This window comes from Sebastes fasciatus, chromosome 23 (genome assembly GCF_043250625.1).
Source record: "Sebastes fasciatus isolate fSebFas1 chromosome 23, fSebFas1.pri, whole genome shotgun sequence".
Classification (NCBI taxonomy): Eukaryota; Metazoa; Chordata; class Actinopteri; order Perciformes; family Sebastidae; genus Sebastes; species Sebastes fasciatus.
In genome coordinates, this window is record NC_133817.1 from 15,593,143 (window position 1) to 15,620,932 (window position 27,790).

A 27,790-nucleotide genomic window follows, 5' to 3' on the forward strand; every position below is an offset into this window, starting at 1 on the left:
ATCGATTTTTTGTGTTTTTTGTATGATTTTTTATTGATTTCTTTCCCCCTGATTGCAACAAGTTCATGTCTATTCTGTAGAGGTTGTCTGAAGTACTCTGCTCTATTTTTAGTAGATGCTTAAGGAAGCACAAAAAATGGATTATCCCATGATTCATACTCCCTGTACACTTTTATATCCACTCTTTTTTTTTGAGGTTTTGTGTCACCTGTAAGCCATTACTGGCATACATGGAATAGAAATTCATTATGCTTGTCTAACCAGAGGAGGGTTTTGTAAGTTGGCAAGTAATTGAAAATAGTGTTTTGATGCCCTTAATCCATTTATTCATCATCATAGGTTCATCCTTTTTCTCTTACTCTCTCTCTCTCAAACACACATAGCTTGTCTTCACTTTGTTCATCAATACAAAAATGTAAATTGTGAATGACTCTCTCATTTTATGTTTCTCTGCAGCTGTCGAGGGTGCCGGTGGAGGCCTGCGGTCAGTACTCAACCTGCGGTAAATGTCTCGGGTCTGGAGACCCCCACTGTGGCTGGTGTGTCCTGCACAACATGTGAGTACTACGAGAGCTGGCATAGATGTACACACACACACACACACACACCTATAGAAACTCCCGTACATCTGTGGTTTTCTTCATTCTTCAGGCACACAAACGCTATTTTCCCACTACCCCATTCATCCACAGAGCCTCAAACATACTACCCAGACAGTCTGGGGGGTGCTGCTGTGTTTGGGTTGTTAGCCTCCCCTACCTCCATGACGCCTGGGCCCGTGCCCAGCACTCCATCCCTCGCAGCCCTCGAGCATTCAGGGACTCCTCCAGCCAACCCAGGCCAAGTCTCAGATTGCTTTCCTGGGGCTCGGCCTCGTGCCAGCGGCCCCCTTAGATCCATTACCAAACCTACCCACTGGCATTGTTTACCAGCCCTGAAACCAGAGCCTGGTGAGAGCACAGACACTGGTGGGGCACTGCCAGGCTTCTAATGGGCACCGTTTCAAACTTCAGGGGTTGACACGAGGAGAGTGATAGCTTCTGTTATTGTAACTGAACTGGAAACTGTTGAATGAGATCTGCATTTATTTTGCTTTACCTTTAAGCTTGTCATTCTCTCTCTCTCTCTCTCACACATGCACACACACACACACCGATTCACACAGCTGCTGTCAAAACCTCCTCCCTTAAGATTGGAGTTGGAGATAGTGGTTGCTGGGGGCAGGGAGATTTCCCACTCCACTGTAAATTGAAAATTGGTTTCTTGTGTTGGTGCTAGCCCTTGGGTAGAGTGTGTGTATGAGTGTGTGTGTGTGTGTGTGTGTGTGAGGCCGAGTACATTTAGCACCTTCATCCCTGCTGGCACTGAGGAGACATGGCGAGGGCAGAGAATCGGTGTTAGTGTGAAGGGGAGCATACTCACCGAAACCCAGAAAGGAAGGAAACTGGACAGAGTAGAAGAGCGACAGATAGATTGAGAGAGGTAGAGAATAGACTAGTAAATTCTAGGGCTGGGACGATATACCTATATCCCGATTTGATACTATCATCATACTAGGGTGCCGATTCGATATGTATTGCGTTTTTAAGTATTGCGATTCCATATTGTGATTTTTGTTAGCTTTTTTAACACTAGACCATGGGAAAAAGTTGAATCATACTCTTTAAGGGACTTTTACTTCGGAAAATATCTAGATTACTACTGTAAAAATGTTTGATTTTCAGCAAGTATGTAGTCAGAGATGTCCTAAAGTCATTGTCAGGCATTATTAATTTTTTTTTTTTTCAGCAACCCAAAAATCAAAGAATAAAGACATTTCCCTCACAAGTTAATGGTATTTTCTTTTAGATTTATATGGTACATTTAATGTTTTAAACTACTGGTGAATATAATTCATTAATCTAATTTCCATATATGTATTTTGTATATACAGTTCCCTTTGTTAACACCTTATTTCGAAACTTTAGATTTAACATGTGATGTGATGGTGCAGGTTGTATCCATGCACACCCTTCGCTGTTTTCTGCTCTGTCGTATCTGCCAGTTTTTGCTCGCCACGGCCGGCCGGCTACTGTTTGTTTTGAGTGACGGATACAGAACGGATATGACGTCACATGACTTTGCCTATAGCATAAAAGCGGTAACTTCCTTCTACCTCTGTATAGACTCAAATGAAGCAAATATATTGATTCTGGCATTTAAAAAACCCTAGTAAATTCTGAGAAAGACAAAAAGAAAATAGAGATTATCAGGCTGGTCATCCTGGATGCAAACGTCTTAGAGAGAGGAGCTGTGAAAGAGGGGCGAGAAATGTGATAAATTGACTTAAAAAGGGTGAAAAAGAGTAAGTTTGTGTGCAGCAGAGTGGAGGAGGGAGAAGCGGAGGATGAATGTGCTTGAGGTCTCCAGGGTAGAAAGTGCATTAGCAGACAGAGGACACACTCTGATGGGTTATGGGTCACCAACCAGAGGTGAGAGAGAGGCAGAGTCACACACGCAGTCATGCGTGAATGCGTAATGCTTCAGTCAAGATTTTTCACAATTTCTTGTATTGAACCCCTTCTCTAAACACTTAACCAAACATTAATCTACCATAGAGTGTATTCTAGCAGATCATTTCATTTAAAGACAATTTGTCAGGATCAATGTAAACAACAAATTAAGAGCCATCAGTGAGCAGCCACCGTGCACATATTTGCCACTTGGAATGTGTTTGCAATTTAAATCAAATCTTGAGTGTGTGTGCTTGTTTCTGTGTGTGTGTGCAAACCCATTACCAACCTGGACATCCTCCCAGTCAGAGCAAATGGGTGGCCACAGATTGGCCTGTCACACTGATAGAATCGGCTCACCTCAGCTCACCTCCTCTCTTCGCTCACATATACACACAACGGAGGACACAGACACCTTTCTTGCTGGAGAATTAGACGCCGAAAACGAGAATAGTGCCCAGAGAGAGAGAGAGAGAGAGAGAGAGAGAAAATTACCAAAATGACGCTTTAGTCGATCTCAGGTGTCGAGGTGTTTGACCATCACAAGGGCAGAAAGGGAGATCACAGGTGTGTTTTGTGTATGTGTGTGTGAGGTTGTGAGTGTGTCTCTTTCACCCTTCTAGCACACAGACGGACAAACGTAAAATGCACAACCCAGTGTGATCGATCGACCACAGGTTTACCTTTCCCAAAGTCCCCCCCTCCTCATCGCTCTTTATCCCCCAGCCTGTGAGGTCTTGATGTAACTGAAGCCCCCCTGAGCGCCTCCTCTGCCACAGGGCAGACAGGACTCTATGCTCCTGCTATAATCACTCCTGTTTACCTGCTCTGTCAGTCTCTGTTATATTAACCGCTGTTAATCTTTGGCACCTGCGTACCATATTTGTTTGTTAGCTCCATTTACTTATATTTACATTACATTTTTGGCTATTTAACCTTTTTTGATAATTGATTAATCGGTTTGAGTCATTTTTTTAAGAAAAAAACAAGTCAAAATTATCCGATTCCAGCCTCTTAAATGTGAATATCTTCTGGTTTCTTTACTTCTCTATGACAATAAACTGAATATCTTTGAGTTGTGGACAAAACAAGACATTTGAGGACGTCATCTTGGGCTTTGGGAAACACTGATCACCATTTTTCACCATTTTATGACATTTTATAAACCACTGGTTGGCGTGAAAACGTGAATGTCCCTATCTAGAGCCAGTGTTTGGTTTGTCCATTCTGGGCTACTGTAGAAACATGGCGGCTGGCTCCGTGAAGAGGACCAGCTCCCTATACAGATATAAACAACTCATTCTAAGCTAACGGAAACACAATGAATCGTAATTTTAGGTGATAATACGCTAAAGAAAACGTACTTCTTAATATTATATTCCATTTCTGCCAATTAATCCTCCTATATGTTACACACTGGTCCTTTAATGAATGCTGGATGTGCACTGGTTGTTGCAAGTCACACACACACACACATGCAAATATATGTGTAGATACATATATACACACACACACACACACATACAGTATTCTGCGTAAACATGTCACTTCTTCCCTACAGGTCAGTTTTGTTTGGTCTCTTGAGGATGATTATAAAATAATTAGCCGTCTGGAGACCAATAAAAACACACGCTGAGATAACAGGGCTTTGAAATTGATGCTTTTATGGTCCCCAAGTAAATGGCTCAGATATACTGTGTATATACGTCTCTCCATTCCATCCCTATACCCCCTTTATTTAATGACAGTCATGGGAAGTCAGTAGTGGTGCAAGACCATTAACAGGCCTCACTCACAGCCTGGTAGAGTACATCCTGCAAACATCCAACGAGAACAAGGTCCACACAGACACATGGCCAAAAATACAAAAGAATACAGCTTCAGTACATTGTCCAGAAAGTATTTTTAGATTTCCTTTTTGTCATCAATCTCTACTTTTATCATATTTGTAGTCTCTGGAATCAATCGTCTATTAGTGTCAAACATTCAGAATACTGGTCACAATACTGGTAAAAGTGTTGCAGTTTACAATTACAGTCCCCATGAAATGAAAAATACATTTTCCCTTTTTTAATCTTGTGTGCCTGTGTTAATTGTTAATTTACCTCTTGTTATATGCCAAATATAATTTATGTAAAAAAAAACAGAATCAGAGTATTTTTACATCAAAATCTGTCATCAATGTTTGATGACATTCATCCAGTCAAATGAGACTTTGGGCGAATAGCTAGCCAATCATTTGTGGATTGAATCAATATACGTTCTTCGATCGAAGTAGCTAACAGAACAATATGGAGAGAAACAGGAAGAGATGTGTTTTTGGATATCACGGGGCAAAAAATGCTGTTTTCATTTCCAAAACAATTTGGCTGAGGTCTAATTCCTTCAAGGGGAACTTTACAAATTTTCAACCGACTGCAGCGCGGCAGTACATGCAATGAACGTCCGCCGGATGACGACACAAAACGACCAGTGGAGTTTTTCCAGCGGGTAAGCGGGGGGGCTCCAGGTGCCATTCATCTACATGTACTGTCGGCGCTGTAGTACCGTTACCACATAGCTGGTTTCCCTTTCATCTCTCCCTCGTCCTCTGCCTGATCTAACAACAGGTGAGGGAGGTGTGTGTGTGTGTGTGGAGCCAACAGTCCTCTGCTCTGTAGCTCTTAGCTATGTATCGAACAAAAACTCTAAGCCCGCCCACTTTTTAGCGGCCCAATAAAATGCGAATGATTTGATTTAAATCACTCTTGTAACTATACACTACTCAAATATTCTGTTTCACTGAGAGATACGTCACAGTACAGCAGTTAGAGAAGCTCTAACTTCCGTTTCATGGGGACTTTAAATGTGCTGAAGGATAAAGGAAGTTGAGGAAAGGAAGTGCTCTCTTGTGAGGTAGATAGGGTGACTGTGAATTTACAATGCATTAAGTCTGTCCTTGGCGAGTAGGTCTGACACACGCATACACACAAACAGGCACACACACATATGTGACCCAAAGTCCTTCTCTCCAGGCATAACAAATGCAACGCAGCCAGTGCGAGCTGAACTATTTGATATTCAGAGGACAGCAATATTCGTCTCTTCTCACCTCCACTTGAGTATCTTGGCAGGATAAAAAAAATTTTTTATATTGCTCCAAGAAGTGACTCAAATAAAATATCACTGAACCGAGAAGATCACTCAAAAATATCACTTTTGTGTTAATTACTCACTACTCGTAGGCTGATATGCTAGACATTCAAATTTGTACTCATTTTATGGACATGAGAGCCTCTTAAAGTGGGAGTAGTTGAATAACAGCTAAGCAACAAGGATTGTACAACTTCCAAGACCCCGCTATTCACTCGTACGATGAGTGCATTCTGAACGTTTGTATTTTCACAACAGTAATGCTTAATAAACCACCAGCGCACACAATCCTTTCACGCTTTGCCTCCGGTTCTGTGATTGACCACGAGTCTTGCTCAGTCGAGGCTTGAATTGATTAACCTGATATCCCAGAATGTAGCCAAAGGGAAAACCAATGAATGAGCGTCCGTAAGTAAATGACAGCATTTTTTTAATGCCGGAAGCCCACAGGGTCACTCTGCAGTGCTGTGGAAGAGAAATGGGTCGCAAATCATAATGGAGTATACTTTAGTTCATATTCAGTTCAATGCTATCTGGTGGAAAAGCTTTTTCCCCGGCCTGGCCAAGGTTAAAGGTATTTCTACAAAGAGTAAAAAATGTGAAAACAGGCACCCTGCCGAGTACACTCACTGCAAACCAAAGACTTAGACAATACATCTTTAATAACATATAGCAAAACAAAAAGGGCCAAAACACAAGGAACTCTTCGAATTCACACTCGCTCTCCCACACTTACTGTGTGCTGGAAGGAGAGGGTGTTGAGTGGAAGGATAGCATGCAGTTCATCTTCAAAGTGTTCTTCCAGATAGTTTGTTGTTCCCAATCAGCCTTGAAATCACCTCACTGGTCTGAGAGCAAACACAATTGCGAGCACTCTCTCTCTCTCTCTCTCTCTCTCACACTCACACAAACACACAGTCTCTCTCTCTCTCCCTATCAGCATTGCCTTTATTTACTCTATAGATCGGTGAGAGGAGCTGTTAGAGAGAACACCAGGGGAAGAGGAGAAAGGCAATCAATAGTACAGGGGAGGAAATCAACAGGAGTGGGTAGTGCTGCTGTGTATGTGTGTGTGTGTGTCTCTGATAGCAGTCATTGTCCTTGACAAACACTGACTATTCATTTAGAAAGGCAAATGTCTTCATTCATAGACATACGCCTTATTCATCCCATCAACTGTATATCCTATATGCCCCCTTTATATATTCTTCTAGCCCACCAGGAGACTCTGCGTCAGATCCCCCCCCCCCTGCAGTTAGCCCTGCCACTATTCAAGTAAAGCTGAAGCCTCACCTGTCAACCAAACTGTCTTGGTCCATCAAACTCGCGCTCCCTTCTGCTGAGATGCACGACTTATGCTAATGCCCGTCTAGCTCGGCAGGTGAAAGGAAAGTTTTCACTCAAATCCCCGCTCCCCCACCTATTTCATCACTCCCCTTCTATCAGCTCTTTCACCACTGACATTGGATGTCTCCGTGAGAGTCTACTATAGAGGACGCTTACAGACAATTACCTGTAAAGCCAAGTTCACGCTACACGACTTTCAAAGTCGTCAGATCGCTGTACTGTTCACACTACGCAGCTCGCTATCCTGTAATTGGAAGTTTTGACGTCGTTGTGGTTTTTATACTTAACATGACTGACCGACGACAGGGGGTCACACACTACTAGATCTTTCACCAGGAGGAATCCCCAATGAGTAGCTCTCCAAACTTTGTTTTGTCAAGAAAACATATGCGAAGAAGTGATGCAGTAAATGCCGTATACTATGCGCGTAGTCATGTTTGTTGATGGTGTCGTTGGCATGCGTGTTCACAAAATAGCCTGTTTCTACATGTGCACAAGTGCGACAACAACTTACAACACATAGCACCCACAGTTAAGGGAGTATGTAAGAAGCATAGTGTAGGCGTATGTACAGTAGCAAACATAAATACATGCATTATGTTATGCATATGCATTATTTATTCTACACCCAAGTAATTAAACAAAATGTATGGATAAAACAATTGTATTCTGCTTATCCCATCATACTATCCTATTGTGGGATAAATCAACAGCTTTGTCACACCCCTTGGCGTCCCTTTATTTTCGGCATCAAAACCATTATAGTTACCCTCGGTGTCACTTTAGGATTAGTCAACAAAACCACTATAGTTAGGTTTAGGAAAAAACTACATGACTGGGATTGAAACTACTACGTTTGTAGACTGAAAATGACACTGAACGTTGTGAACAGAGGACACGAACAAACACGATTTTAACGCGATGCACGGGACAAACAGCGGTTTCCTGGATTAAACGCCTCGTATTTGTAGGACCCATCAACCACCTCTAACGCCCGCCCACCCGGTGTGTGTCTTTACGCTCTTTAAACTACGTCACCCGGCGCACTTTCTCGGAGCGTTAACTGTTGCCGCGGATGGGTTTACACTGTAGTTAATGGAACGCTTGGTGCGTTTCATACCGGCGCTAAGGGGTGCTTTGTGTGGCTTATGGCCGTGACAAAGACTCAACGCCCTGAGGACAAGCTGGATATATGACAAGGCCTAGTAGGAGTAGTATTTGTAAATCAGTCACATAACATTATGCTAATGCCACTTTTAAGTCACTTCTCTATGATTGAAAAAACTTGACTAATTTTGCGAATACGGGTTCCATTCAGCAAAACCCTGGCATTTTGTCTATTACTGTTTTTGTTTGTTGACAGTATGACACTAGTCTGATGTTGCAAATTCCTTTTCCTGTGTGGTTTCCATCCACACTTCAACCCCACCAAGTGAGGAAGGGGCACTTCTGCAATGAGCCAATGTGCCGTAAACGTTACAGCTACATTATGGATATGTTACCTCCCCTAATGCCGCTCTGTCAGCTGTCAGTTATGTAAATGGTTAACTAAGCTGTCAACGCGCCCGTCGTGCGTGACAGCCAGACAGATTGGAAACCATATTTGGAGAAGTAGCATTGTCAAAAGGAATGTCATCTTATTTGGCATGGATGTTGAGAATATCTCACATTACTCTGTGATATCGGTGTCAATTTGGGGAACAAGTGGTGCTAATGTTGCAATATCTTCACATTAATAATTGGTTTGACATATCTCAATCTCTGCTTTTGGCTGCGATAGGGGTAATAATCACGGAGGGCTGAAATCATTTTCTCTTTCTCACTTTTTCTAACTTACTCATTTTCTTTTTTTCCCTCCTACGCTCTTCCTTTCTTCACGATCATTCAAATCACACTCCATCTCCAGCAGGCTTATCATATTTATGTGTATCTGTGCTTCCATGAATCCACTCACAGTCTGCGTATATTTGTTGATATATCATCAGTTTCATACACATTTTTGCTTGTGCATGGATGTGCACAAATGTGATCTGTATGTGTCAGGTCCCAGTTTGTTGTGTATTTCAAGCAGGGGGTAACCTCTGGGTCTGAAAAGTGAAGCCAATGTGGAAGTGCCTTAAACTTGCATTCTTTCTAACAGCCAGCAGGGGGCGAGAGAAAATGACCCTACTTCTCACTTGATTTATTACCTCAGTAAACATTGTAAACATGAGTTTATGGTCTCAATCGTTCAAGTCTTCTTCAATACAGCATGATGTTCATTTAGTAAATTATGGTCCCATTTAGAGTCAAATAGACCATAAAACGGGATGCTTTTTAGGGCATGGCTACCTTGTGATTGACAGGTCGCTACCAAGGCGTTGTCTGGGTTTTCTTCTTATAACTTTAACCCTTTCACAGTGTGTTTTCAGTTCATGACAGCTAATTGTAACATTATGGTCGCCTGAAAACATCTTATTCAGCGTTCGGTTGTAGCTCCACCCTCTCGTGTCACTTCTGGTTGCAAAAAAACAAGATAGCGACGGCCAAAAACCAGAATGGAGCCAGCCAAATACCAAGATGGTGACGGCCAAAACATCGAACTCGAGGCTTGAAAACAGCAGTCCCCAAACCAATGGGTGACATCATGGTGACTACTTCCACTTCTTATATACAGTCTATGCTTCAGAGGCGTGTTTGCCAATAAACAGCATCACTCTCCTACTCCCTCTACCTCCTTTCCTCTCCTCCTCCAAACACTCATAAACATCGATCCTTCCTGAAGTGGAATGGGGACTGTAAAGCCGTCTGTGCCACTGGCCACAAGCAAATGCCTTCTCCTAGTTCATTAGAGAAGGTCTCTCTATACAATCAGTAGTAAACTTCGAGAGGTAAACTTTGATAGAGAGAGGAGAATCAGTGGACTCAGACAACCACTGCACTTCTGAAAAATGTTATGAGTTTGAATCCTGCTGATAGCCTGTAGAGTCACATTTCACAAGCCTGATTCTTACATTTAACTTTGGAGTATACACACAAAATGAAGAGGGAAGATAAATCGATAATGAAGTTGCATTTCGGAGTCACACAATCGTGTCTTGATGAACGTCGGTCAGACACATGTACAAGCTTATTAGGATGACACACAAATGTTCAAGAAGTCATAAGTAAACACACAAAATAGCTGGTAAAACTTGCAAGTCATGCCACAAAGCTTCTTGTCTTCTTAATCCTTTGTTTTCCCAAGACATCGTTGGTGCTGTCAAACGAATAACCTTTTCGGAGGGAAAAGCTAATTGGCAGATCCATTGAATGTTTTCTCTCCTCTCTCTCTCACACACACATTAATTCTGCACCGCTGCTACCTGTCGCTGTGTTCACAGTCATCCGTTACCTCAGTGAGCTCATGTGGTATGCCACTATAATGCTAATTAAACTGCAGTGGCGCAATTAGCATGCTACCAGGGACTCGTGTTTGGTTGTGGCGACCACTAGGCTTCCCCTGGAGATAGCCGTAAGTGCTGGGAAACATATTGTTGGCATAGACAGGGGTTGTTTACACCAAAATAAAGTTTGTCCCCTAATTTGAGTCAGATCTAGCATCCGGCCAGCCACATTGGCTGTGAGCTTATACCGGAGGCCAAGCTGAATGGAAATGTCACCTATGATTAAAATGAGATTTTTGCTGAAAAGACCGGCAGTGAGAAAAGCTACAAATATCTGAAATAATATCTAAAGGCTAACTTATTTGTGATGGACAAACTTATGATAAAAATAATTGCCTTTTGGAAAAGGCAAGAGTTCTTCACTCTCGTGTCTGAGTCAAGACGCATGAATAAGGAAAAAGTAAAGAGTTATCCACTCTTTTTGAGGACAAGAAAATATAAACAGAAGATAATTACAGAAGCTTTCTGGTCAATGAAGAAACATTAGAGGACTGAGAACACATTTTGATTGTGTTATCATTCATAACTTGATCTATAATATCAGTATCTTGATAAACTGTATATACAGTATATCAGCGTATCGAGTCACTAGGCTGTATATAAGAAGTGGACGTAGTCACAGTGACATCACCCATTTGTTTATATGGACAACCGTTTTGAAGCCTTGAGTTTGGCATTTTTGCAGTTGCCATCTTGGTATTTTGCAACCAGAAGTGACACCAGTCACCAATGAGACATTTTTATGTGACCAAAATGTTACAATTAACTTTCATGAACTGAAAACACACTGTGAAAGTGTTGAAGTTGTAAGACGAAAACATGGACAACTCCCAGACCGGACAACGCCGTGGTAACGACCTGTCAGTCACAACGTAGCCACGCCCTAAAGCATCCCCTGCTTTATGGTCTATTTGACTCTAAATGGGACCATAATTTACTAAATGAACATCATGCTGTATTGAAGAAGACTTGAAACTAGCGATTGAGACCATAAACTCATGTTTACAATGTTTACTGAGGTAATAAATCAAGTGATAAGTAAGCTAATTTTCTCCTAGACTTCTATACGATCAGATGTCTTTTTGCAACCAGAGGAGTCGCCCCCTGCTGGCTGTTAGAAAGAATGCATGTTCAAGGCACTTCCGCACTGGCTTCACCTTTCAGACATGGGGGTTTCCCACTGATCCAGTCACTAATAGATTCCCAATGACAGGATTTGTCTGACAAGTAGTAGGCCGCACACGTGTATCCCCTCTGGAAGTTCTACACTTTAAATCTCCTCTGATTCACAGATCAGAAGATTGACGATCAAATTCCAGCTCCACATGCTGATTTATTTTGCAGAGCAAAAGACCTTGCTCTCCAAATTATTACTGACGTTCAAGATTTTAGAGCCCCTGTATCACAACTTAAGACTACTCAAAATTAGTTGCAACTATCATAATATACTGCTCAGCCTGATATTATCAAGTGGAGGAACTAGATTTGGTATCAAACTGTGCTAAAACTCTCTGGGCAACTCTCAAAAGTTAAATGTATTCAAAGTTGTTTCATTGATCTTGAGATCCTTTGCATCCAGGGCACCTGCTCTGAAGCCTGTGCCCAGGGGAGGGTGGCCATCCCCTGAGTATGGGTGACTGGTTTCACCCCCGTCCTTACCGCCACCCTCCACCTCTTTGCTGGATGCTAAGGGAGGTTGAGGGAAGGGAACAAGGCCAAGAAGTGACAGGGGCATCAGGACGGAACGGAGCGCTGCACCTCCCAGTTTCCTCTCAACTGTCACCATCATAGTGTGAAGAAACACACACACACACACACACACACACAAACCAATCTACCTAGCTCCAACACACACGCTCAAGCACATACACAACAGCTGCACGCCCACTTTAAAGTCCGGGCCATTGCGCACTGTCACCTATTGTCACCCGACCGCACTGGAAAACGGACATGCACACACACACACACGGTGGGGAAGGTGTCTTGCTTTTCTCCGGCAGAGCATGAACCGACACAGGTGGTGACATGAGACAGAGAGGATGAATGAGAGATGCGTTGACAGTCAAAGGAAGTGAAGATATATGGCGATGTATTCCACGCGATGAGAGGGGTGAGGGGATGAGAAATGTTCCAGTGAAGAGCATAAATTAAACTCTACTTGAGGATATGAGGGTAAACGCATACACTGTACGTACGGTTCATCTTGACTATGATGAAGAGCGTACTCATGCGGGTCACCTCACATGTCCCATCACATAGCTGCTGCTATGGCAACGGCAGCACAGTAGGAATATAACAGCCATGTTATATCTACAGTAATCCCCTGCTGATTGTTCAGTATTAAAATCAGATTGCATTTTCACGGAGATTACGCATGCATGCCAAGACAATATAATGTCATTATGTATCCATTGTTATAAATATACTCGTGAGAGACGGCCACATGCACAGGGTGGGGTTATCTGTGTGTTATATGTGTCTATCAGGACTCAAAGGAACACTTTTGTTGTGTTCATGAAACATAGTGTTTACTTTAAAATATGTATTTTTGCAAAAGCTTTTTGTGTATGCAATGTGTTCATACTATATCGTGAACTCTGAGCTTTCAGAAACTTTCCACTTACGAGGTTGTGAATACCACAAGAGGGGGGCGTTCATATGGACTCTTCTCATGAACACGACCCCATTTGAAGGCACCTTATGTTAAGGGTTCTTTCAGTTAGAGTAGTAGGGGTGGAGGAAAAAAATCGATACAGCCCAATATCGCGATATTTTGGCTGGCAATATTGTATCGGACATCAAGTATTGATCTTTTATTATATAAACTATTAACCTTTTAACAATCTGATTGCCCGCCGGCTCAGTCTTAAAGCTAGACTGAAGATCAAAGAGCATATGAAACTAGAAAACCTAAGGAATTGATTGATACCAACCATGTCATGTTAGCTTGTCGGGAAGGAGGCTAAATAACGCTCCAAAGTTCTGCTAAATTTTGGCGAGGAAAAACTGGCATGGGGTCCCTTGACCTCTGACCTCAAGATATGTGAATGAAAACTCTGAGATGAACAGAGTGAAAACTGCATCTTATTAGATAAAACAGATGTTGACAAACTGCATAATTTGCAGTTGAAAAAAGGTAATAAATTGCAATATATCTTATTAAGTATTGTGATAATATCGTATTGTGGGGCCTCTGGGGATTCCCACCCCTATAGTGTAGGCACCGTCTAGTGCTAATTTAAATGTATTCTGTCATTTTTATAGTTCCATGTAAGAAACAAATGAGGTAAGGAAAATATACATCAGTATCCGGCCTTACATACTGTATACATAAATACTTCAGAGACCTAAGTGCCCTATTCTCTACCATAGAAAATGATGAGAATAGTTAATTCAGAGTTACAAACAAACTGCCTCGTGGCTGTGAATAAAAACACCTTAACCCCACAGGCTGCATATCGATCTGCCTGGATCAATAGCATCATATGCTGCCGTCTGCAGCTGCACGCATTCAAGATCATAACACAATATATGGAAGATAAAAGCCAAGTGCACTCTCGAGACCTCCTCCATTGAAAAGCAGCCCCTCCAGCGCCCTGCACTGACTCCCTCACGGGGCAGCTGTGAAAACATCATCAAGCAGGGGATTTCAATTCACAAATATCTGTAGATGCAGCGCAATGCCCTCGTGAATTTTCTGGGCTTTTTATTTTATGAATATGAGGTCAGATTGTGTTTTGATGTGGTAATAAATGGGACAGTGATATATGAGCTCATTGGAAACGTTCCAATATTAGCTTTTGTCTGTCTTATCCCATCTAAGCTATCAATTTTGTCATCTTTAAATACAGAGAATGAGAAATATTACAACTCCCACTTATTTCAAAGTAAATAAGTGTTATTGTGTGTAATTAAGATGTGCGAATAAGCAGCAATATTATACTTAGCTGGATGATTAAAACGCATCATTTCAGTAGTGACAGTGCCCTCTTTTGTGTCAATAAGATGCTCCGTAATTGTTTAATTTGTGTTTGCAGAAAAAGAATGATTTAATAAAACAAAATTATCCAATAATTCAGGCAAAGGATTCATAAAAGCTCATTTTGTAAATGACATCTGGTTTTTCGCGCTCGTTTAACCTTCCTACCCCTCACACACACACACACACACCAAAATAGCTCTGAGCCAGACAGATAAAGTTGTTTAATAGAGATTCTGCCTTAATGGCATCTTCAGGGGCAGCAGTGGCATCACATATGCTAGATAAACAGCCTAATAAGCCTGCCACACCAGCCCACCGTTAGATAGCTCTGCAGGGGGATTGTTTATGTGTTTGTGTGTGTGTGTGAGACGGAAGTTGGTGGGACGGCTTTTGACAGCTGCTAAAATTGCGTGGTGTGAGTGTGAGGCACCAAAATTCATGGCAGAGAGAAACAGCTGTTAGTTGTTTGCCCGCGGGGCCAGATTGATGCTGCCGATCATCCTCTATTCTAATGCGTTTGTGTGCGTTGGATAGAAATATAGGATTTATGGAGGTTGTTGGAAATAATACATGCTTATAGCCCTCATTTTATTCAAATGTTTATAGAACATTGATTGACGAAAGGCTCTCCCCGTGCCGTGCCGTGCCTTTATATATATACAGCATATATATATTAGGGCTGTCAAAGTTAACGCAAAATCGTTTCAACGCCACTAATTTCTTTAACCCATTGACACAATCGATCTTGGAGGTTATACCGGGCTCAGGAAAACCTAAGGAATCAACTGGTACCAATCATGTCATATTAGCTTGTCGAGAGGGAGGCTAAATAACTTTCCAAATGTATGCTTCAAAGGGGTCCCTTGACCTCTAACCTCAAGATATGTGAATGAAAAGGGGTTCTATGGGTACCCACGAGTCTCCCCTTTATAGACATGCCTACTTTATGATCATCACATGCAGTTTGGGGCAAGTCATAGTCAAGTCAGCACACTGACACACTGACAGCTGTTGCTGTTGAGTTTGCCATGTTATGAATTGAGCATCTTTTTTTATGCTAAATGCAGTACCTGTGAGGGTTTCTGGACAATATTTGTCATTGTTTTGTGTTGGTAATTGATTTCCAATAATAAATATATACATACATTTGCAAAAAGCAGCATATTTGCCCACTCCCATGTTGATAAAAGTATTAAATACTTGACAAATTTCCCTTTAAGGTACATTTTGAACAGATAAAAAACATGTGATTAATATTGATTAATCATGGACAACCATGCGATTAATCACGATTAAATATTTAATCAATTGACAGCCCTACTATATATATATATATATATATTTAAGAGATTGTTTTTTCCCATATGGCTTTGTACCTGTAAACTCTCAGCGGTGGTGTTACTGTGTAATTTTCCGCTCAGCTGGTGTTCTTGCATTGGTAGTACGTAGAGGGATGCCTCAGAGATTTCTACTTGGAGGCAGCCACTCTGCAATTTCTATGTCTTTAGGTATGGGCTTATGAGAGACGCAGATTTTGTACGTGTGTGTGTGTGTGTGTGTGTGTGGGTGTGTTCATTTGTGTGTGTGTCCAAAAACGGTAGTAACAGGGTCATGGCCAGTGGGCCAGGTAATGACTCTCCCACTGGCCCCTCCATGCGGATTTCTGCTCTGTGGGGCCACCTCTCTTAATGATAGCACACTGACTGCTATGTGTGTGTGTGTGTGTGTGTGTGTGTTTAGCTGTGTTGTTGTGTGGCTGTGGTGGTCACATGAGCTGTAGGAGTAAGAGATGTAGCCAGGCTGAATGTAGATGTATGTGATTTGACCGAATCTCAGTGACACAGCTCCTGCTCTAGAGCAACACCCAGCCTGGGGCTATTAGTATGTATAGGATTCCATATAGTGTCTGGTGATGCATGGGTAGTATGGTAATTGGGTCTCAGTTGGACTACAGAGTGCCTATTTGTTGTGCATTGATTTACCAACAAACAGCACTGTAGAGGCAGAAACCCAGGTGTGTAGTTTACAACAAATACTTTAAAAAGTCATGTAATTTCGCTGCAGGGGAGTTTTATTTGCATGTATGAGATTTTATATATATATATTTGTGTTTCTGATGCTTGTGTATACTGTATGTGTGTGTGTGTGTGCACGCGTTCCTCCAGTGACATGTGCATTTGATAGAGCCAAGGATGGCTGGACCTCGGCTTTGTGAGAATTTAATAGCTTTCATTTCCCAGCCTGCTTGACCTTTCTCCATTCCTCACATTAGATATGCATTACACCTGAAGTCTCACATGGCCAGATACATCTGCACCCTCTCTTTAGTATATTCTCTCTCTCTCTCTCTCTCTTTCTCTCTCCCTCTACGCTCCCCTGAGCCCTGCAACCTGCGCCCCGCTGATACCGGACTAGTTTCAACCACACGGGATCAAGCCTTGAATTATACCTTGTCCTCGTTGCCTTTTTGTTACCATGCCATTTTGTAGCGTTGAACTTCGTAGCTCTTTTCTAAAGTTTCTCCTTTTTAAATGTAGGTGATATTCAGTTTTTCAGTTATTTGAACAAAGTTCTTCTTTGTTCTTCGTGTTCTTTTTACCTAGTCATGTTTCATATGCACATTTCAAACCCAAACTATGAATTCCTATTTTAAGTTGAAGGTTACTTTTCGTTTGTATTCATCACTTCAAGGGAATATATGTAAGAATCAGAAACTGCTTGTTAACAGTGACGTCTGTGGCCGTTAAGTCAACGACAGTCAGTATCCTGTTGCTTGCGCATGTGCTCACACTACGTAGACACAAGCGATCATCAGTTAAAACAGTGAGGTGACACACACAAGACTGAACGTGATTGACAGCTAAAACCACAATATCACTATATATTTAACATGCTTACCTGTCCAATAGGAATTTTGCCAGCTATAGGTTTGTTTTGATACCCAAAACCAAACGAACGTCCCTCCATGAATTGAACGCCCGGTCGATGCTGATCCCAATTTTCCTTCGACGTCCGTCACATTCCTGTTTTGCAAGACGGGCTTCGCTAGATAAAGCTTTGTTTTTTTTTGTGTTTCCGTAGAGTTTGTGGTGGAGGCTGGTTGTTTGTTGGCGTCAGCGGACTCCATTTCTAACCAAACATTAGCTATCTTACAGCTAAACTTACATACAGTCCCTTTAATGGAGATTATGGATATGTTTTGGTCTTGTATTTTAATCAGTTAAATCATCAAAATGGCTAAATGATGAATGTTGCGCGTTGAAATATATTATCCACAAGACCGTCTAGTGTCGAACGCCTGTGACAGCCTCATCACCAACGATTGCCGAGGCTAGAAATCCTCCTCTGCCCTCTCCTCAGTCTCTCTCTCTAATTGTGTCACCTTATCAAAGACTGGGAGAGAAACAAGAGTGCAGATTAGTTTCCATTCAGGGCCAATCTAATCCTTTCAGCTCGCTCTCTCATAATGTGTCACTGACAGTCAGTCAAACAGCTCTACACAACAGCGGTGTTTACTAACCAAATGAATAGATGTTGGACATCTAATTCTCCACAGAAAAAAGAGAGATAGCCCCAGTCAGGTTTTTTATGACTGTTATTTGAAATCTAAATCGCTTTGATTTCTGGGCTTCTCTAAATGCTCTATTCTTTGATGTTTACAAAGGGCGGGGATTGTTTCATATTGGTACAAACGATGCAATCTTTTTTTCTTTCAAGGTCTGTCTGGATGGTAATTGAAAACAATTATCCAGCGCTTTGCTCTGATAATACGCAGCTAAACCATGTACGGCATTATCTTCAATATCCTCTCGCTGAAGCCCCAAATCAGCCGGAGCGGCTACATAAATTCCCCTTCACAGTGGTGTGGACGTTTGAGTTAATCCAAATCGATACGTGTGCATGTCTTACACATGGTGAGAGATTCAGTCAGGATGCAGGAGCACTTCTTAAAGTGAAACGCATATCTGTTAGCTGGTGTCACCCACTGGCATCTCGGTAGTTTCCTTCTGGTGTATACAGCAGAATGAACATAAAAGTGGAAAGGAATCACTTTAAAGGGTGGGTCAATCATTTATTTTTTTCATTTTTTCTATTTTGAGGTTTTTATATCAGTCTGTAGCTTCCCAGTGGTGTTCCTTATGTATTAAAATTTGGTCAATTGTACGTATTTTTTAGTGTCAAAATGAGGTTTTCCGAAGCCCCTCACGTGACCTGACTTAGGTTTCTGCATGATGACGCTGCTACATGTACAGTCTATATACATCCTTACTGTATAGTCAGCTGTACAGCTTCAGTTCCCCATCAGAAAGGGCGGTCTAATGGCGAGGTAAAGCAGTGAAAATATTCCAAACATTCAGTCACTTTGCTACAGTGTGCTGGTAGAAGATGAAATACAAGCCAGGAAGTCCAGTTTGAAGGCTTCTCAAATACCAAAACACCACACAATAATCCATCTTCCTTCCTTCGCTGTATAACAGCGTTGCTGGCGGATGGCATTTCATTGTGCTGCAGACAGAAAGTAGACATTCTTTTCACTGGAATGCCCTGTGTTTTGTCGGTGTAGCCCTCTGCACTGCGCCATTGCAGTGATCTCATTGAATTGAATTTTGCAGCAGTGCCATTGTCTAATCCTTAGGGAGGCAGAGAGATGCAGAGAGAAGAAAAAAGGCCTCCCTCTTCCAGCTGAGTCACAGTCCCTGCATGCTCCATGTCTGGGATGTGGAAGTTAATAATTCGACCTGTTGGCTGTTTCATCCTACCCAGCAAGTCTGTGACCTTCTGACTCCCGAGAAAGAGATGAAACTTACAGTCCCTGCAGGGCTATATGACATCTCCATAGATAAACAGAGGCCACACACTCGCAATTCACCGGCTTGCAATACCTCCTTTATTTCTGACATTTTTATATCTCGTAAAGTATGTGAGGGAAAGTAAAATGTGTACAGTAAAAACTGGCATCGCAAACATGTCGGGTTAGAGGGCTCCGTCTGCGTTCATATGAGAATACTGATACATAAATTACATTATGAGATCCCTTGTTTTCACACTTCACACAGACTCATTTGTTTTAGTTGTAGAATCTGGGATGGGATGGCAGAAGGGTCTGTTTTAATGAAAAATGTCCATGTCCGCCGCACATTTGCATAACAAGCAAAACAAATTGCCCCCTGTTCACTTCTTAGAGCAGAGTGATCTACCCTCTCTAATGGTAATGTATTAACCGGCCCCAGTCCAGATATGCCAGGTCTAGTTGTTGCTCTCATCAACTCACACTGCCTCATTATGTCTTGTTGGCTTTTAACCGTTTTGCAGATGATAAAACTTGTGGGCTGCAAATTTTCACCGATGTAATTATTTCTCATAAACATCGCACATTGTGACTCACACACACACACACACACATAAAAACCCAACCTACAAAGGTTATTTGCTGTGAGATCGACATTAACAAGTCTTTACTGCACGTCTTGTTCTTTCTGTCGCGCTGTTTCCCTGCATCATCACTCTTCCATTCCTCATTCCCACCACTGTTATTTACAGCAGTTAGTGTCACACAGAGATGATGTCGTAAACCTGGGCCATGTAGAGAGCCGAGGTGAAACTGGGCCAAAATTACATACTTTTTCTTTTTACTTTTAGTACATACTGCAGCTGCCCTTACAAAGTATGTACTGTTACATGCAGTATGCATACAATTGGGACATACTACTTCATCATAACATTGTGCCTTGAACTTTGACCCTCTTGCTCATATATTACGCAGAGGATTGTGGGTCAGAATAGCCAGAAAAGCATGCTGGCTTGCACACAGAAAAATGCGACCGGTATTTTTGGCATACTGCATTTGACATACTATGTATTGGGACATACTAAATCTCTTTCTGGCATAACAATTAGTATGGTAGTATGGGTATTGGAACACACAGCAGGACGCGTCTGTTGTTTTTCCAACCCACTTTAGATGAAACCACGTCTACTACTGTATGACGAAAGCATTGACGTAGCGTCGACAGCTGCATTCCCATAGAAACCGCGCTCTGAAATATGACAGCTACAGTAGCTTGGACAATAGCGATATGGGGCACTGGTGAATTTACTGTTTATCAGACCACAGATGAGTCGAGTATTATAGCACATGTATGTGACGCATCGCCTTGCTTCCAAGCATTGGACACTTGATGAGCTGCCACTAGACACAGGGCACCTGATTGGACGAACGCTTTCCCTCGTGGCCTGCTGCTCCCAGCTTTCAAAACCAGAACCAACACGGCGGCTCATTTGGAAACATATTTCTTGTATGTTACGGAAATAGTTTACCGAAATGTGTTTTTGAAAACATTTAAGGTAAAGAAATAATCCATGCAATTGCTGAATCTGTCTATATTTCACATAGCTAGTTAACTAGCCAGCCACTAAATGAGTAAAATGTATGGCTTCATCCATACCCTCACAGCTTAGGAAAGCTCATCACAAGGACAAATTGAGGCAACAAGTACTAGCTAATCACAGCACAGTCTACGCTGCTGTCAGGCTTTGGTCATACGAAAAATGGTGTGGTTCCATTTAAAGCTGGTTGGAAAAATGATGGACACAACCGGGACTGTGTCCGAAATCACTCCCTTGTTCACTCACTCACTACCCCCTACATATATAATGGGCACTCAAGTTCACTCGATAGCAGGCAGTAAATTGAGATGTCTGACACTTGCTTATCATCATCACTTTGTGTCATCACTGACAGGTGTAAAGGTGTAATTTTCCACATCTATAAAATGCAGCGCATTGCATTGTGGGATTGTTGGCAGAAAGTAGTGTACATTGTGGCACTATATAGTGGATAAATGTACCCACAGCCTTGGAACAGAGTCTTTCTAAACAGTATTTTTGTATGGCTCACGATGTAGCTGTTTATAAAGATATTGATATTGAATAGCGTATAGAAGCATATTTACTGTGTGTGGCTTTTAGATAGAGAGAGAGAGAAATTGATAGAATGGTATGAACCTTTTTTTTCATCCATTTATTATTCACTTGATATGATTCAGTCATTTATACTGATGATTCACTTGCAGAGATTGTGCCAGTAAACGTTAATAATGCATTACTGCTAGTCTTTTTGCCATGAAATTTGAGTTTTTTTTCTACCAAAACACAATATACAGCGATACTGTCAATAATAATACTCACACATACAAGGCAAGCATATACACTTATACACAAAATGTCCAGCTTAGCATCTTCCTACAGTGTTACTCTTCCACGGGTGTGAACCGCAGACCTGTGGGTATGCAGGGAAGCAAACTTAGTGTTTGTAGGTGAAAGTGTGCGTTTGTGTGTTTCTGTGTGGGTTTGTTTGCCCGGGGGGTACTTATATGATGCGGTCTTATTAAATCAGCGCTAGAAAAGGAGGAACAGACAGGAGTGATAGAGAAGCACAAAGGAACCCGAAGCGATTAAACCCCTACTCAAACCGGCTTAGCAGCGAAAGCTTCACAGAAAGCCAACAATGGTTGCCTTCCTTTAAATCTCGCTTCTCTCTCTCTGTCTCGCTCGCTCTCCTGCACTATTTACCCCTCCTCCTGTTCTCTCCCTCTCTCAACAAGATTATTTCTTTTTCTTTACGTCTCTCTTCTTTGCGCCACATTAGGCCGCTTAACTTTACAATACTCATGTCAGGTCAAAACCCACCTTCCCTCAATGTCTCTGATGCAGGATAAAGAGCGTCTCTTGCTGCATACAGTAAGACGTTACTGTATCTCAGACATCAACCACCTCGAAGGTCTTTCTTTCATTCGTCCATTATGACCTCTTTCATTCTTTTCACTCTTTTAATTCTCTAAAGGAAGCAAGAGCACCGAACATGCATTTCTAAACAACTTAAAGCTTCATCAGTGTTTTGTCATTTCCACTGCTGTAATATTTAACTTATAAACTTTCCTCTGCCAGTGTTCAGTGGGAATGAATTGCAGTTCTCCCATTCAGTTGTTCAAACTATGGGGAGTTACCCTGCACTATGTCAAGGAACAGGAGCCAGTAAAATCCAACACAAAAGGGTCCAGTCCTTCCAACTCCCCAAACCAGTGTAATGGACTGGATTAGACCACCTGGTGTGGTATTAAGAGGCTGAGGAATCCACCTCCCCCCTCCTCCACCGCCAACATCTCCACCTGCACTTGGCATTGCCCATGAATGCCAGTCATTAAGACAGCATTACAAAGACGAGGCCTACCTCTTTCCCAATGGAGCGGCTCCACTTCCACATATAGAGCAACCATTGTTTTAAATGCCACTTCTCCCGCCCCCCCTGGAGACCGAGTTTCCATTCACCGGCCACTGTAGCTAGTAGTACACTGCCAGAGAGGAAATATGATAAATGTGTGTAACTCCGTCCGTCAGGGAGCGGCGGGACATTCTCTTTCTCCCCCAGGTGGAAAAGGGGGTAAGACCTGCTCAGGTTACTGCGTTTGTTCGTGCGTGTGTGTGTGTGTGTGTGTGTGTGTGTGTGTGTGTGTGTGTGTGTGTGTGTGTGTGTGTGCATTTTTCATCCGTGAATAACACCCCCCCTCCCTCTCTCTCTCTTGTGTTTTTTCGCAGGTGCACTAGAAAGGAGAAATGCGAGCGCTCGTCAGAGCCCCGTCGCTTTGCATCAGACATCAAGCAGTGTGTGCGTCTCAGCGTCCACCCAAACAACATCTCAGTGTCCCAGTTTAGTGTCACGGTGAGTGGACGGAAAACACATTACTCCTCATCTACACTGAAAAAGAAACAATGACCTGTTTTCAAAAAGGTCGTGCACAACGTTTGCCATGTCATACATTTTCTTTTCAGATGTCCTGAAATAGATACTCATTGTCATTCCCTTATTGTTTTAATACTATGCTTCTTTCTTGTGCCATTTGAAGAATAGAGTGTTCCAATCTTAATTAGAAGTGATTCAATATATTTTCCCTTCAATAAAGCAGAAACACTTGAGCAAGCATTTGTTTTAGTGGAGCCATATTGCAGTGAACAGTGAGTCGAGCTCAATGTGTTGCTAGTGAGAAAATCTTGCCTGACAGATTGACAATATCACACACTCAAGCATAATTTGTAATGCGATGTAATTATGCTCAAGATACTGATTAGTAGACTTAGTGTTAACTGTATAATCCCGCTTTACATCATTTTACCGCCTGCCAACATGCATCCTTCAAATACTGACCTTTCAACTTACAGTCCCGTCCAGTAAAACAGTCTCCCAACACATGTCAACAATCATTAACAGCACACAGTTGTAGCTCAGCTGGGTTTGTTGTGATTGCTGGCAACAGTTTTTCCACTAGTCATTTCATTTTTAAAACAGCTGATGTAAAGGTCTGAATTGCTTTGGATTGTTTATGCACGTGTGCAAGGAGCTGTGATACAATGGAACAAAATAGTCTCTGCAGGAATTAGAGAAATATAAACATATGTTATTACATATACTTGGTTCCAATTACTTCCAACTTCTTGTTACTGTATTTGTTTGAGTACTGTAATTCTCAGGATCCAGAAAAGATATAATTCCTCCATTTGTAGGCTTTAGGAACTAAAAACATGTGTTGGGTAGTTGTTTTTCCACAGTTTTGTAACTCCAAATTTTAGCACAGTCACTGATATTGCATGTTGCTATTTACAGATTCCAATGACTGTGCTTTTTTTAGCTGATAAAGGTTGTGTTGCATTTGAGTGAAATGGGAGTTTCCTCCCTCTTTCCCCTTGCACTGTGCCACATTTCACCGACACCCCATTCTGATTTGACATCAGTTTTGAATGTGACAGGAACAGGTGGCTTCTAAATGTTTTCAAGTGGCTGTGCAAGTGTGCGTTATCATGTATGTTTCCCTTTCAGTGTGTGTTACTGCAGCAGGTTCAAGAGAAGGTTGACATAGCCTGAACTCATCATGCTATTCTATATCTTCCAAGGCTTACCGTTTTTCTTCGTCAAACCTCAGTGCTCATTTTAAAGGTTGAAACACAGAATGTTATGAAAGTCCCACTGACCTTAACCACCTTATGTGATGTCACATTTCAATTCCCATTTCCTATATAATGGTGGCTTGGAAATGACTTTGAATCCCGGAGACTAAGTGCATAAATATCAAACATGATTTCCTAAGGTCGAGCCTGAATGACTATTCTCCGTCCGTGCTGCTCCGAGGGTCACATGAGGGGTGTTGATTTTCTGAGGAACACCTCTGCATCACTCTAATCATATTCATGGGGTGTGTGTGCATGTGTGTGTGTGTGTGTGTGTGTGTGTGTGTGTGTGTGTGTGTGATGCTCAAGCCTGATCCTTTAGAGAGTGTTTAACCTTTTCCCAGCGAGCAAGCTCTACCCAAAGGCTATGCCACACATCTCCCATCCTACTGATTGCAGGGCAGAGGCTGCTGCCAGACAGACAGGGGCTCCTCCTTGACCTTTGTGTTATTAAATATTTGTTTGGAAAGGTAAGCCAAAGGCAGTCTGGAAAGAAACCGACCCTACTTTGCTGAAATCAGACCCATTCTAAGAAAAAATACATTATTTTCCTTTGATTGTTTATGGAAAGTTTCCTCTGTTATGTCATAAGCTTCAGGAGTAATTGTCTCTATATCCATACATTGTTTTTTTTTAATTAAAGGAGCTATTCATTTCCACTCTTACATAGTCACCACTAAGTAAACACAAATAAAATAAATGGTTAAAAAAATTCTGGTTAAATGGCTGTAATTGTGTCATAATCAGCTCACATACAGTATGATTTTATACATTACAATAAATTATGCTTTAATTTACAGAGGACCTATTATGCTCTTGTGCTTTTTTCCATCCCTTTAGTGTGTTATATAGTTTTTTTTGTGCATGTAAAAGGTCTGCAAAGTTACAACGCCCAAAGTTCACGCCAAAGGGAGTTACTCTCCCCCACAGAAACACTGCTCCTGAACCTGAAGTCCCACCTTGTCTTCCGTAACGTGGTGATGTCACCAAGTAACACATTTGCATAATACCTGCCTGGCGTCTAGGCGTTTGGCATGTCCTCAAACAAAGCTAGTTAGAACGGAGCCGGAGCAGAGTCTGAAGAGTTTGGTTTGATTGACCAATCACAACAGTGGGCCAGCTGACCAATCAGAGCAGACTGGGCTTTTTTGGGGGGCGTGGCCAGGAGCTCAAACAGAGTGTTTCAGACAGAGGGTGAAAAGAGGTGCTGCAGCACAACCGGTATGAGTAAAATAAAGCATTTTTTGAACATTAAAGCATGTAAACATGTTCTAGTAGAAACCCAAAATACAAGTATGCACCTGAAAATGAGCATAATAGGTCCTCTTTAAGTAAGAGTACAGTATCAGTAATGGGGCTTACTTTAGAATAAAGAATGTAAGTTGTTTTTTTTCGGTACTCTCTTTTTTCTGGCATCTGCTTTTGAATATGAATCATTTGCAGCGAGGACTTTTTTTTTTACCATGGCTATCATCACATATCCTCCTTATAAGATATGGTGTTTTGTAAACTACAGGAGGGCATTTGTGTATGTGTGGCGGATGTTAACATGAGTAAGTTATTCTCATATTTATGCAGCCATGCTGTGGCTAAGCCTGGCCATGACTACTCTAACTGTAATTGAGGAAACTCCAGATCTGGCTGCATTCCCTCCTTAAAAGGAAAAATAAATTAAAGCGAGAGGAGGAGAAGAAGGTGAGAGGTAGAGTGAGCAACAAATGCGAGAGAGAGAGGATGTGTAAGGGATGGAAGCCCGGCCGTGCGCTGTCCATCTTACGTGGGAAGCTGTGTATCTGTTCACAGCCGCGCCACCGTCTTTTCATTAAACAGCAATATAAAAACAGCGCAGGTCAGCCCTTCTCTGGCGCTGAGGCAGCTTTCAGCCTCGCATCACAAGAGTACTATGGACTGCGCCTCAAATCAATGCCCAGACCAAGGCCCGCTGCAGACACGCATTTCCATCAATATGTATATTTTGGTCTTGACCCCACTCCACCTGGCTCCACGACCCTCTTTTTTCCCTTCTTATTCAAGGACAAAGTTTTATTTCACCTGATGCCAGTTTTTGCTGAGGTGCAGAGAGCGCTTACACAGCGTTTTCAAATGAAGAGGGACGATTTGCATTCTCTATTTCCCAGAGAGTCCTCTTCTTTTCCCTGCCTGTCTAGCAGCCTGTATGCTCACCTCGGTCTTCCTGCTATTTCTGTCCCCCTCTTGTCCACAGTCTCCTCTCGTCCCGCACTTTGTTTCAGCCATTTACATTAAATTGTCTCCTCATCCTTCCGCTTTATTCTTGCTGAGCCAGAGAGATTTTAAATCCATACAGCTCATCAATGCCACAAAGCATTATGGGAGGCTAGTGCTTTTGGCCACCAGATATGGGCTTTTGTTTTAAGTAAATCTATATCTTTCTGCATCAGAGTGTTTAGTTGTTATTTAGATGTCTGGGCCGGATGCATCTGATGCCTGTCCATATATTAACTTCTCATTCAAGAGTCCCCTAGTGGCTCCTTTGGCCTCTGACCACTCTAAAGATGGATCATTACTCTGCTCACAACTTGCAGCTGTGCTTCTCCTCAGTGACTTTGTGTTTACAGTCATATTTGAAGAACATATTGGCTCCAAAACTGATCTGAAGTCCTGATGTGGGAATATGAGTGCTGTAGTCACAGTTGGGGCTCAGATCTAACTTGTTTTTCTCACTCTGTCATGTTTCATCAATAGCATTTCAAAATGACGACTGTTTTTCACCGTGTGATGTGTGCTGTAATGAATGTGAAGCCATTGGAAATTAATTAAATCCTCCCTCCCTTCACCATTACTTTCTTGATCACTTTCAGGAGCCCATTTCATTATTATTTTATTATATTTCTTCTAACAGTCCAGTCAATTACTGTAAAGTGAGTTTAGCATAATATTTGCAGAGAATACTGACACGTTTTTTCTATCTTTCCCTCTCCACAGTTGGTGTTGGAGGCCCATAATGTCCCAGAACTTTCTGCGGGTGTCAACTGCACCTTTGAGGATCTGGCTGAGATGAACGGCTTGGTGGAGGGAAACCGGATCAAGTGCTTCTCCCCCGCTGAGAAAGAGATGCCACGCATCATTGTTGACAAAGGTAAGGGTGGAAGTATTGTAACCTTTTTGCCCATAACGGCCCAGACATAACATACTGACATCAGAGAACTAGCGGCGATGAAGGTCGTCTGTTGCGTCGCCTCACGTCGCCCGTGTCTTTGCCGAAAGGTTGCACTTGAACACACCGCAAAGACCACAGCCAATGGCCAACTACCACATACGTTCTGCACCTGCGTGAGATGAAATAACTCTCCACAACAGCAGGTAGCGGTCTGTATTTGTCATTCTAAAAGGGGCACCAAAAGACCGAGGACAGCGGATATATAAGCCGTTGT

General features: G+C 42.1%; 1 protein-coding gene across 1 annotated transcript in view; it reads left to right on the top strand.

Moving 5' to 3' along the window:
* The window catches only part of plxna4 (plexin A4), a 452,991-nt gene that overhangs the window by 349,534 nt on the left and 75,667 nt on the right, over positions 1-27,790 (top strand). The window contains exons 6-8 of the mRNA XM_074624835.1: positions 457-557; positions 22,974-23,097; positions 27,342-27,495. Coding sequence (XP_074480936.1) covers positions 457-557; positions 22,974-23,097; positions 27,342-27,495 — 379 coding nt within the window. The remainder of the gene's footprint in view (positions 1-456; positions 558-22,973; positions 23,098-27,341; positions 27,496-27,790) is intronic.